This window comes from Neomonachus schauinslandi, chromosome 7 (genome assembly GCF_002201575.2).
Source record: "Neomonachus schauinslandi chromosome 7, ASM220157v2, whole genome shotgun sequence".
NCBI classification, from domain to species: Eukaryota; Metazoa; Chordata; class Mammalia; order Carnivora; family Phocidae; genus Neomonachus; species Neomonachus schauinslandi.
In genome coordinates, this window is record NC_058409.1 from 109,066,302 (window position 1) to 109,086,571 (window position 20,270).

The 20,270-nt window shown below is 53.0% G+C and overlaps 1 protein-coding gene across 3 annotated transcripts in view; it reads right to left on the minus strand.

The window, feature by feature from the left end:
• Positions 1 to 398: 398 nt before the first annotated feature.
• Positions 399 to 20,270, minus strand: part of NDST1 (N-deacetylase and N-sulfotransferase 1) — a 59,760-nt gene continuing 39,888 nt past the window's right edge. For all 3 annotated transcript variants that reach the window (XM_021700902.1, XM_021700910.1, XM_021700915.1), the window contains exons 4-15: positions 17,304 to 17,391; positions 15,981 to 16,135; positions 15,113 to 15,298; positions 13,255 to 13,383; positions 12,264 to 12,446; positions 11,009 to 11,105; positions 9,662 to 9,785; positions 7,184 to 7,358; positions 5,002 to 5,172; positions 4,230 to 4,339; positions 2,395 to 2,497; positions 399 to 1,631 (exon numbers count right to left, since the gene is read on the minus strand). In XM_021700902.1, coding sequence (XP_021556577.1) covers positions 1,512 to 1,631; positions 2,395 to 2,497; positions 4,230 to 4,339; positions 5,002 to 5,172; positions 7,184 to 7,358; positions 9,662 to 9,785; positions 11,009 to 11,105; positions 12,264 to 12,446; positions 13,255 to 13,383; positions 15,113 to 15,298; positions 15,981 to 16,135; positions 17,304 to 17,391 — 1,641 coding nt within the window. In that variant the 3' untranslated portion in view covers positions 399 to 1,511. The remainder of the gene's footprint in view (positions 1,632 to 2,394; positions 2,498 to 4,229; positions 4,340 to 5,001; positions 5,173 to 7,183; positions 7,359 to 9,661; positions 9,786 to 11,008; positions 11,106 to 12,263; positions 12,447 to 13,254; positions 13,384 to 15,112; positions 15,299 to 15,980; positions 16,136 to 17,303; positions 17,392 to 20,270) is intronic.

The window sequence follows — 20,270 nt, forward strand, 5'->3', positions numbered from 1 at the left end:
CCGGCGGGCAGCCCAGCTCCCAGGGCAGCTCCCAACCTAGCACCGTGTGAGGGGGGAGGGGACAGGCTGGCCTTCAGCCCCATGGCCTCCCACCCCAGCCTTGCTGTTTCCTTTGGCCAACATTCCTCCAGGGTCACTGCACTTCATGAAACCAGGTGTCCTGGAGAGAGTAGGTCCTCCCTGTGCCTCTCACATCTCTGTCCAGCTGCAGTAGCCCCAGGGCAGCCGCGACACTTGGGGAGGGAACAGAGACCTCTCCAAGGGGCACCTCCACACTGTCTCCCCGAGGCCCGGACACACGAAGACATGCCCTCCCCTCCCTTCCACCTCATTCTCTAGCACTGAGATAGGACACTGGGGCTTGCCACCATTTTGTACAACTGAATTAAAAACAAACCCAACCAAAAAAAATATAATATATATATATACACATTACATATATATATAACACAGTGCAACCCCAGCACCCAGGGTATAAACTCTGGCACCAAGAAAAAAAACAAAATATTAAAATACTTTAGCTTCTTAGTATTTGGGGGGTGGGGCTAAGGGGGTCTCTAGGAGCCCTTGGCCACAGGTAGCTGGGGCAAAGCTGTGGATGGCAGTCTTACCCATGCTGCCCAGTGTCTGCCAGGGGCGAAGGTTGGGGCTGGGCGTGGGGACAACATATGTACATTGGGACATGTATACTGGCAGACTCCTGAACCGCCTCAGTCTTTTACCACAGGAAATACCACATGTCATATCCCAGGGTGAGGAGCAGGGTGAGGGAGGCCTGGGTCTCTGGGTCCAAATGGCATGACAGTACCCCAGGGCCCTGACGGAGGCCCTGAGGACTGGGTGGATATTGCAGGAATCAGCGATTCTTTCCCCAAAAGGGAAAGTGAGATGTGAAGGTATTGACCAGAATGTGTGTAGAGATTCAGAGTTCTCTTGAGGTGGCCACCCCCACATCCAGCCCAGTGACTCTGGGTACCAGCTAACCCCTCTGAAGTGCCTGGCTCAAATCAGTGAGGGAAGCATCCAGTCTCTCTCCCCTGTTTGGCAAAAGGCCCTGCTGGGCTCTTCTCCCTATTGTCTGGAGGACAGGGAAAATATGGCAGCTAATACTGAGGGGAGACCCTGCCGTCGCAGGGAGTGATGGGATGAAGGAGAGGGCATGGTTGGTAGAACACAGTGAGGGACAGAAGAGGAAGTCTCACGGACTCCCTCTCACCAGGAAGTGGCCTTCCACCAACAGGGAGTGGCCTCCCCACGGAAGGCCGTGAACAGAATGGACCTCTGGTGGCTAGGGAGGTCCTGGAGGCCACAGACCCAGCACTGGACGCTCCGAGGCGGTTGCGGACCTGCCTGGGCTCTTCTCCCGGTCCTGCCTGGGCCTCAGCTGAGTATTGCTCAGACGTGCCTGGCCAGCCCAGGCCCAGCTCCCCACTCTGCAGGTCAGTCTGGCTCAGCATGCGGCAGGCCGTCCAGGCCATCACATATGTTCAGTCTGGCTGTGGTGGCCGTGGCTACCTGGTGTTCTGGAGGTCCTCTCGGAGCCAGGTGGGCAGTGTCTGGCCCATCTTGTACAGCAGTTTGGAGAGCTCGATGTTGTGGTCCCGATAATAGTCCTTTAGGAAGGCGCGGGACTGGAACAGGAAGGAGAGTTCAGAGCTCAGGGATGTGCTGATTCCAGAGGAACCCCTCCCCTCTGTAAACCCACCACTCGGTCAGTGTCAACCCACACACCTATCATTTATTCACCATCTTCCTTGGTAGCCTCCAAAAGAAAGCTAGATGGCAGGACACCAAAACATAGTACACAAGGTCAAAATTCTTGTGACTGGGAGAAAAGAAGGAATTAATTAAAATCAGGACGACTGAAAGGCACGGCGTGTGACCTTTGCCCTTCGTCCTTTGGACATGCCATTCTCTGCCACAAGAACGCCTATCCGTCCATGCGTCGGGCCAAATGCTGCCTGGTCCCCGCAGGCCCAGCCCCAGAGCCCCTCCCCTCCGGGGTCCCTTTCAGTAGCATCTCTGGTTCCGAAATCCCCTAGCGCTTGTGTGCAGCTCTCTTACTGCATGAAGCGCGTCCTGCCTCGTATTCTTACTGGTGTGTGTGTGACTTATTTCCCTCCCAGACTAGGAGTCCCTTGAAGGCAAAGAACACGTCTCATCCATCCTCAAAGCCCACAGCGCTCAGCCCTAGGCAGAAGGTTATAAATTCTCGCTGGACTAAATCTATTCTAACCCACCATGTCCCAGCTTCGACTTCTTCCTTGTAAGAACACCACCCAAGAAAGGCTAAGGCCGTTAAGGTGCTGAGTGCAGGGTAAAGGGGAGAGGGGACCCCCGCCAGTCAGGGACCCCCGCAGTGATCCAGCCGCCACAGGCAGTGTGCCCACTTACATCCAGGTCCATCTCTGGGTATTTCCGGCCCTTGCTTTTGCCCAGACACTTGGTTTTTCCTCCTTCGAGCAGTTGGCACCAAAATCCTTTCTTTGGATCAAACCTGTGGAGGTGGGGAAAGCCTATGGATGGGAGCTGGCCCAGCCCATCCCCTTCCCACCTTAAGGCAATGGTCACAGACCCCAGGAGTGGCAGAGCCTAGGCCATGAAACCCACTCCCCTAAGCACACTCTGGAACCCACAGATAGACAGATGTGTGGGGCTGGGGTTTGCTTCTGCCGGCCCTGGGCTACACTGAACACGCCTGCCCCCTTCTTCCCAGCAGAAAGCAGCTCACGTGCTCTGAGTCCAGGCGGGGCGGCCCAAGTCCCTCCAGCAAGCAACCCAGAGCAGGATCACGTGCCGTCCTTCAGGACGTGGGGAAACCTTTCCTAAGCACTCTCCTCCTCAGGGCTGAGCAACTTTTTTTACCCAAGAACCCAACAGGGAAGAAAAAGTTTAGTGGAGGTTTTTGGGTGTGTGTCTTTATAAATTGTCTATTTTTCAAGAAATGCAGTATCTGCAGTTGTGCTTAAGCATGTCCATCACTGGAAAGTTTTGGCTTTTGGAGTAAACTTCAGGAATGACAGAGCACGACTGCCTTCAGGATTTGAAGTCATGCTGGGCCTTCAAAGGTTTCTGGTGGGGGAGGGAGATGAGATCTGAAGCTGCCAAGGGGAGGGGAGGCACGCTGGCATCAGAACTCAACCCCAGATCTGGAACCATTAGGAGCTGCTTCAGCATGAGGACAGCCGGAAAACAGAATTCACATTTGGCAGGTGTGGGAGATAGGGACTTCTGAAGGGTAGGCATAAAGGAAGAAGAAGAGGATAATGATGATGATGATGAAGACGATCTTTGAGCATCAGTACGTGCCAGGTGCTGAGCTAAGAGCTCCGCATGCATGCTTCATGCAACACAGTGACCCTCGGGAGGTCTAGGAGTCAAAACCTTTATTCCCAATTTACAGATGAGGAAAGTGAGGTTTGAAGGCGCTAAGACTCTTGTCCAAGGTCACACAGCTAAAGAAGTAATGGGTCTCCTAACCCAGGCATCTCTGATGCCAACAGCCCAACATCCTTAGGTGCTGCTCCTGTCTGCCTCAAGGTAAAGGACCGCTTCTCTTCTTCACCTTCAAACTCCAAGACAGTGAGAAGGGAACATTCTTGCTGCATGACTTTCCCAAGTAGGTAACCAGGGAAGGTGACTTTATCCCTCCCTCTCTTGAGACCCACCCCCACCCCATACAGGTGCGTGAGTCACTTGTCTGTAACATGGTTAACACGCAACCACTCCCCAGCCCTGAGCGCCGGCCACACAGGCCGGCCTCTACCCGTCTTGGGAGGCCATTCTCAGTGCACTTGTACCAGGCTCTGAGTGAGTGGGATTATAAGCCATCGGCAATATCTGAAGTTTCCTTTTCCTGAAATTATATTCAAATCATGATCTAATGCTAAGAAACCTTTGTGGGAACTAGGGCTGCTTAATGTTAGTCTAACTTACTTTAATAAAAGGTTCTGAAAATGTTCAGCACAGACTGAAAAGAAAAGCCCAGGGGTGGGACTGACCACAGTAGGACATATTCACCACCTCCTTTTTTCTTGAGTTGATAACCTTTATTAATATGATTCTAATCATATCAATATCAGCTTTTCTGCTAAACGGCCATCCGGAATATGCACACTTTCTAACTCTAATGTATCTGTGTCTCTTCCATAATCATTCCAGCCTTTGGCTTTTTGGTCCAGGTGCCTGCTCAGAAAATCACCCTGCTGAAAAGCCAAGGCAACACTCACGCCAAGGTTTTGTGGTAGTCAATAGTGTTGGTCACCCCAAGGAACTTCTGCACCGTGTCCATCACTTTGGCAGGTTCTGTTCGCAGCAGTTTGCCATCCAAGACCAGAATCTGGAGGAAAGAGAAAAGGGAGAAGGATGATCTGAACCTGTGTTTCCTCCAGGGGCAAACAGGTTCCCAGTCTCCTGGTCACCAGCCATGGTTACAAACTGGGCACTCTTCACGGTATAGTCTCCACCTCCTCTTCCACTTCCGAGCGGCAGGTGTCCCTGTGCCTCAGGCTTCTGCAGTCCACCTCCCTGCCCTCTACCAGCTTCCCTCTCATAGAGATGAAGCTATCGCTCCACTCCTGCCTGCCCCTCACAACCCTACCATATCCCTCTCTGCCTCCCTCTAAGCCTCTGGCCCAACATCACTCTCCTGCCTCAACCCTCCAAGGGTTTCCCTAAATGCCTCATGTGATCTGGCCCTGCTTACCTCTCTGACCAGGCTCTCCCTACATCACCACACCCCTCCCAGGAAGATAGCCTACCCCAGGGCTTTTGGGATCCCCTTAGGGACACAGAGCCTGATGACAGGACAAGGGCTTAGGGAATTTTCACACATCAGCCTTGGGATAAACAAGAATGAAACTTTCGAAGCCCCCAAAGGTCTAGCTCACCAATGAGGACCTTTCGGGCCCCACAGCTGACGAAAGAGATTCAAGGCTCTCTGCTAGCTGCCCCAAGCCAGAGCTGTGAGTGCCCTCCCAAGGGCCAGGGACCGGCAGCTACCTGGTTGGCGTGAAAGGCGCTGAGCCAGCGCTCAATGTGGGTGGCGTACCAGCCGGGGACCAGGCAGCGGTTCTGAAGGGCCCGCAGCTTCAAGGACACGTCGGGCCCAGCCGTGATCACCTCGTGGAAGGTGTACTTCAGGGCCACTGGGTCATCATGGGCTCGCTGGTGCTGCAGGCAAGGGGAGAGGGTCAGTGCGCCCCATGGGGGGCACAAAGGAAGAGGCTCTCTTCAGTGCTGTGAAGTGGCCCGAAGACCCTGGCTGCGACCAGCAGCCCTGGGTTCAAGTCCCGGCTCTGCCTCCCACTGCTCTTTGACTTTGGGGAGTCATGGCCTCTCAGAGCCCTAGTTTTTCCATCTTTGCAAGACAGGAGTGAGACTAGATCAGAGTTTCCAAATGTTGGTCATCTGCCTGTCATCTCTCCGATGTCTCCCATATCCACAAGCCACCTGTATGTGCCGAGGTCCACACACTTTGATTTACATTGACTCGTCTTTCTTATTCACATAAAACTATTTCAAAATAAAACTCACTATTGCCTCCGTAAGCAGAAGACCTGAATCAGTTGTCACATACAGAAGGTAATCATTCATAAATGCAATAAAAACAAAGCAATGTTCTCAAATGCCAGCCAGATACAATGTCTGCTATAGGCCCTGAGCCCAAAGCTTGCACTCTCTTTGTTGAAAACAGAGCTTAGCAATGTTAGAAAGGACTTAAGAGCCTTTACACTAAACTGAGAATTTGTCCTTTATAGAAATCAGAAGGTGTTATGGGCTGAGTGTTTGTGTCCCCTCCCCAAAATTCCTATGTTGAAGTCCTAACCCACAATATGATGGTATTTGGAGGTGGGGCCTTGGGGAGGTAATTGTGGGTAGATGAGGTCAGGAGGGTGGGGCCACCATGATGAGGTTAGTGCCCTTATAAGAAATGACACCAGAGAGAGTGGGCGCTCCCGCTCTCGCTCACTCTCTCTTCCTCTCTGCTTTGTGAGGACACAGTGAGAAGGTGACTGTTTAAAAGCCAGGAAGAGTGATCTCATCAGGAACCAAATCTGTTGGCATCTTGATCCTGTACTTCTAGCCTCCAGCACTATAAGAAATAAACTCCTGTTGTTTAAGCCCCAGTCCATGAATACTGTGTTACAGCTCCTCGAGCAGACTAAGACAGGACAGGAAAAGAATCAGAAAGGGGGAAATGCCATGTTTGAACCACCTAGAACAATGCCATGGGCCATCAGCATCCAGTGACCAGGAACCTGCCCGCCAGGGGTCACACTCTCTTGAGCCTCCACATCCGCACTGAGGCTCACACGCAGCTCAGGGTGGGCAGGGAGAGAAGGGGCAGTCTGTGAGGACCAGAGAGCAAGTAGGGTCTGTACCCAGCAGCCCCCCAGCACTGCAGAGGCAGTGAGGCCCCAGAGAGGAAGTGACAGGCTCAGAGGGTGGCAGGGAGCTGCTGAAAGTGGCCAGACCCGAGGAGGTCTTCCTAGACCAGCTAGTGGACGAGCTACCCCCCATACCCTGGCACTGGATCAGAATCCCAGGAAGATTGGCAGGCCGGGGAGGAAACCTCCCAAAAGGCCTGAGTCTAGGCTGTTCTGTAAGCCTAGTGCTCAGAAGAAATTAAGTCAGGTCACTGAAGTTAGAGAAAGTTCTAGTTCTTACATAGTCGAGTGGGGATTAGGAGTCATACCTTCTCTACCATAGACAACAGTCAGGTAACTTCTTTACCTGATCAGGTGTTTGCACCCTCTACTATGAATGCGGAGTCTTGTATCTTATCCTTCTCTGAATCCCCACCCCCACCCCACCCAGTGTCCAGCGAGGAGACCAGTTACTATGATCACTGTTCACCAAATCTCCCTTTCATCCAGGTGGAACCACCTTCCACCTCTTGTTGGTGTCAGAATCAGAGGCGGGACCCCCAGTGAAGCTAGCAGGGTGGGCAGGTAATTGTTGGCGGGGATGCAAAGTCGATTTCTGCCTGTCTCCTCCAATAAGCTAGAAGCCCTGTGGAGCTGAGACTCTATTCTTACCCACCACCACATTCCAGAAGCCTAGCTTAGGGCCGGCACATAGTAGGTGCTTAGTAAATATCTGTCGAATGAACGTATGAGTAGCTGAGCGATGGACGGAGCCCCATGCCCCTACCCAGGGCTCCACCCCAGCCGCGGCTCACCTGGTACCAGGAATAGGCCCGGTCCGCTGGGTTGATGAGGATGGTCAGGACCTTGGCCTTGGGTAACAGAGCAGCTGCCCGCCGGGGCGCCACTTCTGAATCAAAGTAGTTGGCGCTTTTCTCAAAGTAAAAGTCGGAGGTGGTGTTGGAGGGGATAGGGAAGAACTCCATGTACCTGCAGGAAGCCCAGAGAGAAGAGCTCACAGGCAAGACTCATGAGAAGGGGTCCTGAGGAATGCAGCATGAGAGGGTGAGGGTCGCTGGGGGTAGAACTTCAGAAAGCAAGCAGGCACACTGATCCCAAGGACCTGCTTCTGGCAGGGATTCTAGATGGATGGATGGCCACTAGGCAGTCTCCCTTTGTTGAATCATTCCTTTTCAGGGGGGACCTTGGAGTCAGGAGGATAGGAAGACTTATGGAAGTGATATGGGTTATAAGGCATGGGATGGGGGTGTGTGTCTTTGAACCCTAAATAAGATGTTCCCAGTTAAAGTGACAGGGCCTTAACTCACTGCCTCTAGGAGGAGAACCAGGACACCTTCGACCCGGGAGAAACAACATGGACCCGAGGGACGCCCTCTCCTGCCTCCCGAGTACAGGGTTTCTTTCCTGGCCTAGGATGGCACTTTCTAGGATGTCACCATGGACCAGGAGACAAAGAGAGGGGGAGTGTGTCACTGCCTGCCAGCCACACCCCTCCCAGGTTTCACGTGGGTCAGTTGATGGCTTTCCAGAGGAACCTCCCATGTCCCACCCAGAGGGACGTCCATGCCAGCCCTCTGGGACCAGCTCTGGATGGAGGACACCTCAGGAAGCTAAATGAATGCTCCAGAGCCTCCCACAGGCACCTACTCATACAAAATAGAGGTACAGGGACGCCTGGGTGGCTCAGTCGGTTAAGCATCTGCCTTCGGCTCAGATCATGATCCCAGGGTCCTGGGATCAAGTCCCGCATTGGGCTCCCTGCTCTGCGGGGAGCCTGCTTCTCCCTCTGCCTCTGTCTCTCTCTCTGTCTCTCATGAATAAATAAATAAAATCTTTAAAAAAAAATAGAGGTAAAACTTCAGGGGCTCATGGGAATCAAAGCCCATAGGCCCACCTTAGGTGAGGGTGTAGGATCCCTACTATATCCTGGGAGACAGGGTTACTCCAGGGAGGTGGGGCTTCTGAGATTCCTCGCCCCACCCTACACCTACCTACAAAATCAAAATCTTGGGAATGGGGCTGAGGAATTGCTAGCTCTCTCCTATTTCTGAATTTTATTCATTTTTTTCTTATTTATTAGATTTTAAATTCTAGTTAGTCAACATACAGTGTTATATTAGTTTCAAGTGTATTTCTGAATTTTCTTTACGAAATAGCATCTGTACACCCACAGGCCATTGTTTCTAACACCTAAATGGAGAAAGCTCTGAAAATAGAAGCTTTTCCTCTCAAGTTTATAGCAAAGCCATTTGGCAGCAAAACCCGACTTATTAATCTTAGTGTAAATATTCACAGACTTCGCTAGAGACATATTAACGCATGTATTTGCTACTGGGGTACTTGCTGATGGGGTGCTGCCCCAGACCCTGCTGGAAGTATTGTTAAATGTACGGTGTCGCACCATATTACCTCCCTAAAACCTGAGAGAAGGTGACTTCCAGTGACACATCTGGCTACAGTGGGTTTTAGACAAGAGATAGTACACATATTAGAGATAGAGACAGGTGGGCAGTGAGGGGTAGGCAGACAATAGACAGACAAAAGAGAAAGAAAAAAAGTATGGAAAGAAAACAAATAAACAGAAGAATGGCCATAATCTCTCCACCTAGGTAAACCACTGACATGAAAATAATAAACAAGAGTAATACATGTATAGGGAAAGAAAAGGCAAATAGTAGAGAAAGATGCCAATTGACATAATTGGAGCATAAAACTATCCCCACGAAGGCCACCCCACCCCCCCCTGCCGCCGCCTTAATGTCTGGTGACAGGTTCTGGAGGGAAGCTGCAATTTCCACCACCTCCCCAGGCAAGTCCCCAAAGGCCAGCAAGCCGCCTCTGAAGGGCTCGCAAGAACACCTCCTGCTCCGCAATCAGGCAAGCAAAGTTCAGCAGCTCTCGGGGTCAGAACACTTGGAGTTTAGCCCCTGCTCTGTCCCCAATTCTTGGGACCTTGGGCAAGTCCCTGTGCTCCTCTGGGACTCAGGTGGTTTTCCTGCAAGCAAGGGCGGTGCTGGCTCCCACTTCTAGCAGTCTCTGACCCCAGGTGGTGACGAAAAGGGGCAAAGGGCTTCCTCTTCAAGTGTCCCGCCTGTGATAAGGCTCCAACATCATGATGCAAGGGTCACTGAGTTTTGTCTCTGTTTACAGGAACTTCAGCTGTGTATGAGCAAGGGCCAGCTGCTTCCTACTGTGAGCAGAGCAGACCTCCTCTGGGGCAGACTCCATGAGAGCAAGCTCCCATCCAGCTCTGGACAGAAAGGGCCACTCACCAGTCGATGCCTTTGTGATAGTTGTGGCCATTAAAGAACTGGATCTCCTCAAAGGTCTCTGAGCTGGGGTAGTTGCTGCTGAGGTCCGGGTGCATGCCCAGGAACAGGTAGAGGGCCGTGGTGCCTGCAGGGATGGAAGGCAGCTGAGACCAGGGCCCAGCCCCGAACACAAACATGGAGTCTGGGATTCTGGGTTCTGACTCCAGCTCTCCATGACTCACTGGGAGATCCTGGGCAAGTCCCTTGCCTTCTCTGGGGCTTAGTTTCTGTATCTGTGCAATCCAAAGAATTTTATGAAGGCCAGGACAGCAAATACAGGGCATGCGTGTGGGCACCCCAACTCCTGCATCCACTGTAGACATCACTAACCTATCATGGCATCCGAAATACAAAACAAGAACTTGGCCTCGGAATCCTTCCCACCCATGTACTGTACTCTAGCAGCCATGCCCAGTTCACTGGTGTCTTCTCATAATCCCAGAACTAGATGGTTTCCAGGTCTGGGCCTCTGTCCTCTGACACATGGGAGGAGCTCAAAGAAAAGGGAGCTCCAGACCCTGCAGTCTAGTGATGTGAAATTCGTGAAGGGCTAAGAGATTTGGCTCAAATGCCTTCTCCTTCTGGTCACCCTTCCCCACTCACACTCTGTCCTACTTGACAGTACAGGACCTAGCCCCTCCTCCCCTCCTTTAGAGAGTTCATTCCTTTCCTGTGTGTGAGTCTATGGTTTGTATGCTATAATGAGACGTCTTGGAAGAGAAGGAGACTATAGAGTTTAGTTTCCTGAAGAGTATAATATAAGCTTTGGAGGTCAGAGAGATAAGGGTTCAAGACCTAGACCTGTCATTTCCTAACTGAATGTGTCAGGGGAGGTCACTTCACTTCTCTGAGCCTCAAGTTTTTTATCTGTAAAATGGGCATAGCCGTTCGTGGTTCACAGTGTGTGTGGATGGCAAACACTTAGCAAGCTTATCACCGCTCCTCCCTCTTGTACCCCTGGCAAACATGACTGCAGTCCCCTTTGCACTGAACCAGTCTTACCTGGCACTGCTCAAATGTGCAGAATAGCTGATCTGGGCTTGTCTGCCTTAGACTCAGAGACCCCCAGAAACAGAGCTCCCTGAGGTGTGGTTCAGGACAGATAGGAAAATTCTACACCCACCCTCCGCCCCCTCCCCACTTCCATACTGATAGGCAGTTCATCCCAACTTCACTCTCACTTCCTGGGAAAGAGGGGGGCAGATTACTGGGGAGTGGAGCCAGGGCAAGGTGGTCCCCAGAATTCCATGGCTGAGACACCGAATTCCGTGGCAGTGGGGGACGCTGGCCAAGAGTGGAAAGACCTGCCTGTTTTCTGGGGGCCGATGATGAGGAGCTTTGGGAAGCGGTCACACGTCTTCTCCTTGGACCAGATGTCTTTGTGGCGTTTGTCCTCACACGGGTCCTAAAACAACAGTGGAAGGAATGTTAGGGGGTGGCCCAAAACCCAATGAACAGACTCTCATTGCACATGGATATGCAGCTCTTACAGCACTGCCAGGTACAGTAACTACGTGTGTCCTTGTCACATCCCCACCTCAGGACACCGAGCTGCTAGCAGGCAGCGACCACTTGCAATTAGTCCTAGCAAAACACTCAGCCCAGGGCTTGGCACTCAATAGCAGCTCACGAGCACTTGTTGAATTAACTGGATGAGCTGTGTCGGAACCAGGGGACAGCAAGCTTTCTCTGGAGAGGTTAGTAAATCTTCGGTAAGTGCTCAGTGACTATTTTAGGCTGGAGTACTACCTGGTCTCTGTCACAACTACTCAACTCTGTTGTCGTAGCATGAAAGCAGCCCTAAACAGTACATACAAGAATGAGTGTGGATCGGGGCGCCTGGGTGGCTCAGTTGGTTAAGCGACTGCCTTCGGCTCAGGTCATGATCCTGGAGTCCCGGGATTGAGTCCCGCATCGGGCTCCCTGCTCAGCAGGCAGTCTGCTTCTCCCTCTGGCCCTCCCCCCTCTCATGCTCTCTCTATCTCATTCTCTCTCTCAAATAAATAAATAAAATCTTTAAAAAAAAAAAAAAGAATGAGTGTGGATGGGTTTCAATAAAACTTTATTTACAAAAACAGACTGCAGGCCAGATTTGGCCCATGAGCTGGGGCTTGTGGACCCCTGGTCTGAACTATGAGACTGCTTCCATTCCAGCTTAGCTTCTGTTTCCAGATTTTGACAGCCCCCAGGGGAAGACTTCCCCAAGAACTGCCCCCCAAGACCTCCCATCAGTCCCCTCTCCGGTGGTACAGAGCCTTCTAGCATGAGAAAGGGTATAAAGGACTAAGAGTCCAACCAGGCCAGGCAGTTGCATGGATCTGCACTTGACCTACACTCTGCTCACTTACAGTCTTGTAATGCTTTTTTGGAAGGTGTGTGTGAGCGTGCATGCGTGCACATCTGCGTGGGCGGTGTGTACATACATGCGCATGTGACAACAAGCGAGTGTGCCCGTGCTGGTTTGCACTCAAGAGGGACTATGAGGGTGTGAGGGCCAAGCCCACATCCGCCGTGTGTCTGGGACATCCCATGTCTGCACCACGGCACCCACCCACCCACCCACCTGCCAGAGCGGGTCCTTCTCCTCGGAGAAGATCTGGAAGTACTTCTGGGCCAGCTGCACGGGGGGCAGCGTCTGCAGCCGTAGGTTGGTCCAGGAATGCAGGAAGCGCGCCAGGTGCTTGAAGGTGTACAGGCCCAGGCGGTCGTTCCCATAGTTGGACAGGTGCGTCATGAAGATGCTAATCTGCTCCAGGGGAGGGAGGCGGAGGGTGGGGCTGGTCAGCATCTGAGCCCTCACCCTCCACCCCGCTTTGGACCCTTCTGGTCTTGCCGCAGCTTTGCAGAGTCACTCTATGACCCATCCAAGGTTCACTGGGGCCGTCAGCAAACTTGCTGTGTGACTTGGCCTAGGCACAGTCAGGTGAAGCCACGTCTGACTGACCACCAACTATCACAACCCTGAAATGGGAGGCTGACCTACTGCGCGGTCATTTGGGTGTTCTTCTGTATTTTCTTGGTGGGGTGTTCATGGAAGACAAGGAGGGCTCGGTTGTCCCGTAAAGCTGAATACCACCACCACTGGATATCTACTTAATGGTATTAAAGCATGGTGATAATTGCCATTTTACAGATAAGGAAAGAGAGGGCCAGAAAGCTCAGATGAATAGTTGAAAATATATGTATTTCAAAATATATGTATATAGACATATATAGCTTATAGATTAATGATTTACTATGTATGTTAGTACATAACATCCATATATTTTCACACACACACAAAGACTGGAAAGAGAACACGGACCAAAATGCTCACACCATTGCACTGAAGTACAAGATTCTGAAAGGAAAAAGGAAAGACAACTCGGATTCTCTTCCCAAGGTCACAGAGCAGAGCAGGGCCAGAGCCAGGGGGGCACAGCGGGTTGCCCCGCTCCCAGCCCTCATGCCGGCGGCCGCCCCCTCCTCCCCAGGCCCAGGAAAGCCAGCCCTGGCCGCAGACAGGCTGTCCGGCAGCGGCCCCTCACCCCCAGCCCAGGGCTATGAGCACTCACAGGATTGAGGAGCACAGTGAGGAAGAGCTCGCCGCCATTGATGATCTTGTCCAGCTCGCTGGAGCCACCAGGGTACTCATTGTAGAAGATGGTGTGCGTGAAGAGGCCGCAGGTCTGCCGCGGGAGGACCTGGGGATGGGGCAGGGGAGAGCTATGGCATCTCCAGGCACGGACGGCGGTAGAAGACCCTCCCTCAGGAGAACAGCCAGGGTGTCTCCTCAGAAGGGCAGCCTCTTGTGTGACTACACAGCCCCCACTCTTGGGGGTCTTCTCCCCTTGTGACCTTCTGCAGCCTGCAACATTCCCTCCAGTGAGCCCACGGGCCCTTGCCATTTCACAAACTTTGCCGCTATTGCCTGTAACAAAATGAGCAGGCCCCAAAGTAACAGAGATAGGCAAGTGAGAATGTTTGCCCAGCAAAAGTCCCTGACCTTCTGCAAAGCAGTCCTCCAAGTCACCCTCGCAACCCCATCACAGCGTTAGAACCTGCCTGGGAGTTCTCCCAGTCACATGCTGGTTTAACTGTTGATTCTCTGTCTCCTTTCATAAAACTGCACTCCAAGAGAGCAGGGAACTTGCTTTTCTGGTTACCACCTCATCCCCAGAGAGAATATGAATGCCTGGTATAGAGGAGGCCAGTGGAGGGAGGGAGGGAAGGAGAAAGGAGGGAAGGATGGATGGATGGATGGATGGTTGGATGGACAGATGGATGAACAGATGAAAGCATAAATCTGGCCTTCCCACACATGCCCCATCTGGACTGTCAACAATTTATCCTTCCAGTGGCTCAGGCCAAAAACCCGGGAGTCATCCTGACTCATCTCTCTCCCCCACACCCTACCCTCCAATCACTAGTTGATCCTGTTGGCTTGACCTTCTAAGTAAGTCCAGAATCTGATCATATCCCAAAAATTGCACCCTGATGGAACCACCACTCTCTCATCTGGAATATTGAAGTGGCCTCCCAACTGGTCTCCCTGCCTCCCCCTTTGTCCCCTGTAGTCTCTGCAACTCACAGCAGCCAGAACAAGAGAAATCTTTTTAAAAATATGAGTCTGATCCTAACAGCACTCCATGCAAAAACTTCCCATCTCAGAGAAAAGCTAACGTCCATCCAATGGCTTTCTGTGGCCCACATGATCTGGCCCATCACCCCCTGACCTCATGTCCCCCTCATTTGCTCCCCTCCAGCCAGACTGGCCTCCTAGTTGGTCCTCAAACACACCTAGCACAAAGTCTGCCTACCACAGGGCCTTTGCACTTGCTTTCTCTGCTGCTTTAAAGCTTTTCCTCATATAGCAGCATGGCTCATTCCTAGGAAGGCCCTTCTTAATCACCTTATTTAAAATAGCTTCTCCTCTCCTCTGGCACTCCCAATCTCCCTTCCCTGCTTGACTCTGATCTCCATGGCCCCATCACCACACCATCTGGCCATATGTTACATATGTCACACATTTGTGAGCACACTGTCTCCTGCCAGTAAAATGTCAGGTCTACAAGGGCAGGGACCCTCGTTGGTTCTGTATACTTCTCTCCCCAGTGCCTAGAACAGGGGCAGACACACTGTAGAAGCTCATTAAAAATGTTTCAATAAGCAAATGAATGAGACAGAGGCCTCACCCTCCCAGTCCTCACCAGAGGCCCCTTTAAAAAATGTTCAGCCCCTGATCCCATCACGAACGCTAAAAAGGAGCTCAGGAAAGGGCCAGACCAGCAGCCTACCTTCCCTGGGATGGAAAGGCTGGATGCCAGAGGGGGGCAGCAGAGCCTGGCCTGCAGCCCCTAGCCCGAGCACGCAAGCCACGCTTCCCCACACGGTGTGTGCACATCCACCTCACAGGCTGTGGGGCCCACTCACCATGATGCCGTTGTGGATAAAGCCGCGGCGGTAGCGGGCTGGCTTCAGGTGGGGGTACTCCTCCGTGCTGGTCACGCGGATGCTCCACACCTGCTTCCAGGCCTCATACAGCTGCACATGCACAGGATACACACCCGAGTGGTGGGGGGCCACGGCGTAGCCCATGTCTGTGGGGATGCCGTGCTCCTGGGGAGAAGAGGACCAGGCCTGGGTGAGCACGGGGTTCCTTCCCCACGGGGTCTCATTTCCCCTTTGTAGAACGGGAGAGAGAAATCAAGAGGCTAGAATGGCAGGGCAGTGGGTCCACGCCCTCATGGTACAAATGGGAAAGCTGAGGCCCAGGGAGGGAAAAGGATGGGCCCCAAGTCTCGAGTCTTGGGAGTGCGGGACTGACCAAGCTGGGGGACTCCTAACTCTCAGCCCGGAGTTCATGCCCTCCTGCACCCTGGAGTGAGGAGCAAGGACAGGGGCTCTTCCTGCCTGTCTCGGCCTCTGATTGGCTGGTGGGCCCAGGCTGAGCCCGTACCTGGGCCTCATCCCCTCTTCCCCAAGTACCAGCTCCAGCTTTCCTGAGCCTCGCACTCCGACGTGAAGATAGAGCTTGGGCTCAGGAAATAAACTGGCCTGGATTTAAGTCCTGGCTGGACCTCCTCCTAGCTGCTGTGGGCTCCCTGCGCTTCGGTGTCTTATCTAAAAGGGAGAGTATCGATAACCACCTCCTGGGGTCTTTGCGAGGCTTCAGAGAGACAGTGGCTGTAAAGATACTAATAAAATGCTGTCAGAACTGCAAAACAGCAGTGAGAGGCCAGCAGGCCGGACCCCCCAGCCCCCGGCCCCCCAGCTCCGCCCTGCAGGGAATCTTACTCACGACAGCGAACTTCTTGTTCAGAGCCATCTGCTCGGCCAACACTGACTGGTTGTGGAAAAGGTGGGGCTGCATGTGGCTCCACATGTGGGGGAACCACCAGAACTCCTTCACGTACGACAGCAGGAGATCATCCCCAGCGTCCTCAGCATCAGTACCTGCAGCCAGAGTGCGGGCCTGCTCAGCCCGGCCACCAGGAGGCTCTCCAACGGGGGCTGGTGCCCAGGGGTGGGAGCGCGCAGCCACAGCCCACCCAGGAGCTGCTCTGAGAGTTACCAGAGCCACCAGGTGGGAGCAGACAGCACCCCGGGCCAGGGCCCTGCCTTCTAGTCCAGAGTGGGGCCTTCACTCAAGCGGTGACTTTGGCCAAGTCCTTCTCCTCCCTGGGCCCTTGGGCCCCATGTGTGCAATCCACGGTCCCAAGGGTTTCTCCCAGCTCTGACAGGCCTGCTCTGATCTGTTTCCTGTTTGCGTATTGCACCATTTGTCATTTGTCTTTTACTTAATGGTCTGAGAAGCTCTTGGTATATATACAGGATGTCTACTCCTGTCTCACACTATGACTCAAACTACCCCTGAAATGCTGAGGGCCGAGAATATGAAAAATGCATTCAGACGGCCCAGTATTGCTCCTATTTGGCTTTGGGACCATGCTGCAGACTTTCCCCCCAGAATTGCAGAGTATTAGGGTTTTTCCTAGAATTCAAGAGAGGCTCTCCACACTGTAGCCCAAGCAGAAGGCACCTACAGGGAACCTTGACTACGGATGATGGCTCAGGGGTCTTTCCCTCTTGCTTGGCCCAGAAGGGCAGCATTTGAGGAACTTGGGAGAGCCCAAAAGAGGAGGGAAGGCATGAACCATGCAACCTACACCCTCAACCTCGACCCTTAAGACTTGAAAATGAAATGGCAATGGCCATCTCCAGGGCAGGAACAATTGGAGAGCATTTTCACTTTCTATGCTATATATTTCTGTGATGTTCTTAAGATTCAACCAATTACTTTTTTAAGCAGACATAGGACAAATAATTTTAAAAGATAGAGGAGAGGGGGAGACAAGAGGGAGAAGATGTCCCCAAAGACAGCACAGCCTGAAGGACAGGGAGGGATGAGTGAGGGATGTTGTCGTCTTATTGCTGCCCCCAAATGCCCTCCGCCTGGGGCTGACTGCTCTGTGGGCTGCTGGATCAGCGGGGAGGCCACCAGGGTGAAATGTGGCCCTACTGTGGGCCCATCAGCCCACCTGCTGCCCCCGTGGCACAGCTCTCCACGGATCCAGATGCCGAGGGCCCCTGGAAGTTGCTCGTGGGGGCCAAGCCCACTTACCTGTGTGGAAGAATTTCCCTGAGTAGCCCAGGTTGAAGGTGAAGTTTGGGATGTGTGTGCGTAGTTCATTTTGCGTATCAAACAGGGCCTAGGATAGGCAGAGGAGGAAGAAGCGGGTGAGGGTGAAGCTGGGAACTCCCTGTTCTTCCCACTGAGGGCCCAGAAAGATCATACTGTTGCAGGACCAGCTGCAAAGCTTGTAGGGCCCAGCAAAAAATGAAAATGTGGGACCCTTGCTCCAAAATTATTTAAAATATCAAGAAGGCCATGGCAGAGCACTAACCTTGTACAGGCCCCTTCTGAGCACAGGGTCCCACACCCACGAAGCCAGCCCTGAGCTGCCACCTGCCCTGGGCCTCTGGCCAGAGAAGACCTGATGTCAGCCCGGCTCTGCTATGTGCCCTCGAGAAAGCTTTGTGACTGCCCTAGGCCTCAGGGTCCCCAAGTATGAGATGGAGATAATAATTTCTCCTGGGATGACTGAATGAGACCCTGCATGTCAAAGTGCCCGACATTTTGGTAAGCAATGTAAAATGGTGGCAGGGCTGTGTCTGTGGTCACTGCCACTGTGAGCCTCGGATCTTCATCTGTCAAATGTGGAGGGCCTCTCCCGCTGAGCGCAAGGCTGATGTCACAGGATCATGACTTTTCCAAAGACGTACTGCGTCCCCAGCCATGCGATGTCCCCGTGCATGGCACACCCCATGCTGGGCAAGCCAACAAAGGGAGGCTAACGCTTGCAGAACAAACACACGCTTGTGCTCTGGAGTCAGGATCCCAAAAGGTCCCCCTGGCCCACACACCGCCCGCACTCAGCACACAGGGCTGCTAAGACACCTGCAGGAGCCTGCTGTCAGACCACTTTGCAAACAGACAGTCCTGGCCCTCCTGGGGCCACCCCCAGCATCTCACCAGGCCAGGCACTACCTGACAGACACGCTTGCTCTATAGCTGTGTGGCCTTGGGCAAGTTACGTCACCTCTCTGAGCCTCAGTGGCCTCCTCTGTGAAATGGGACTTACGATGACAGCCGCCTCATGGGGCTGCTACGAGGATCCGCCGAGGCCATACGCAGAAAGGGCTAAGCGCAGAGGCTGGATTTGCCACGCCCTGAATAAGCAGCTGCCGTCCGTGTGATTTAAGCTGCGCTGTCCGAGTGAACGAGGCGACATTCGTGTCTCAGAAAGGCTTAGCTGTAGCCTGTGCTCGGGATGAAGGGACGGGGAGGGAGAAAACCCCGGCCCCTTCAGACTCACAAGGAGGTTTAAGGCCAGTGGGACCCTGCCCGGCGAAGCACTGGGCAGTGTGCACGGAGCTGAGCGCGCGGAAGAGGGTGTCGCTATTACTGTTCTTCGACAGAAACAGCCCCGAGCTGCTCTCATCCCTCTCGCTGTAGAAGTGGGGAAAATAAGAAGCAAGCAGGGCAACCTCAGGGCTCATGAGGGGACACCGTGAGCCTGGTAGCCTGGTCTCCCTGCGGGATCAACCCTGAACCAGTCTCAGGGACTCACCTGGACAGGCAGCCAACACTAAGGTTAGAGCAGGAGAGAGCGGAGGAGCGCCCTCAGTAGAAAACAGAGCGATCTGCTTTGTCAGAGGTAGGTTATGGCCTCAGAGCTGGAAAGCCTCAACAGGAATCATCTTAACACTTGCTTTCAAAAGGACAGCCCTTGAGGAGGTGAAATCTCAGGAGCAAACACAATGCGTAAAGCAGATCCAAGCAACACAGCCCTGCCCCACGAGATGGGAGCTGGGGGGGCTCAAAGCCTGGCCCCTCTGTAATCCACCCCCCGGGGGGTGGGGGCACCTGTAAACTTCCCATCCGCCCCTCTTGTCAGTTCACCCCTGAGGCTCAGACGTGGGAAGGGATTTGCCCACGGGTTCCGGTCAATTTAGGGTCAAATGGGTCTGGACTCCCCACATGGTGCCTGCCCCCCAGCACCATCTGCTGTGCTCTTCTCCTCTGGCGGTGTAAGGAAGAGTAGAGTGTTCACTCCTGCCCCACGGCCGCCCTCCCAGGCCCCAGGGCCAACCCCAACAGTGACTTCAGGAGGACAGGGAACACAGCGCCCACAACCGGACTCACTTGGGAGGAAAGCACTCCTCTTAGAAGTCTCTTTTGCCATCTGAACATCAAAGCGAAGTCTGGATTTGGTGCTAATATGTTCTAACGCTTGCTAATCTCCTAAGGGAGAACGGGGTCATCAGGCAGCAAGATATCTGTAGAATTTAATCCCCTGGTTTTGTTTTCCTTGGATCCACTGTTGTGCCTGCCCTCTATTTATGGCAACCAGCACTGATTTCCCCACTTACACTAGTGATGCCGTTTGCTTTGCAAAGAACTCTGAGTAAAATAGAGACTAGATGAAAAGCGCATTTTAAAGCTTGCTTAATGGTCTTCTCTTTAGTAGTGATGCATGTGTGTAAAATTTCATGGTCTGCAAAATGCTTTTATATACAGTTTAGTTTGGTAAACACTTTTTGAAATAAACACATGCATTCCACTATTTATACAGACCTCAGTGAAAATATGCCTGTGTATGATTCAAGCTCTAATTCTCGCTTTAAAAGTTTTGCGGGAGCTCTGGTACTGACATAAACATTTCCAAGAGTGAAAAATCACGTCTGGATTAAAAGGCAGATATGTAACCCTGCAGAGCTCCCATCCCTGGGCTTCAATGACGGAGTCTCTCCCTCCACAGATATACTTCTGAGTTCCACACGCCAAAATTCTTCTATATCCAATGCTCCAATATAATCTCCAGTGATACTTTTGTCTAGTAAAACAATCACTAAAGCCACCTGGCCGAGGTAGGGGGACATGCACAGCACCGGGGAGAGGCACGAAGAGAGAGCGAAGTCATGAAGGGGCACCCCAAGGTTCGAAGGTGGCGAGGCCTCGCCCAACCTGTCTGGCACCGCCACCCCCCCCCCCCCCCCCCCCCCCCCCCCCCCCCCCCCCCCCCCC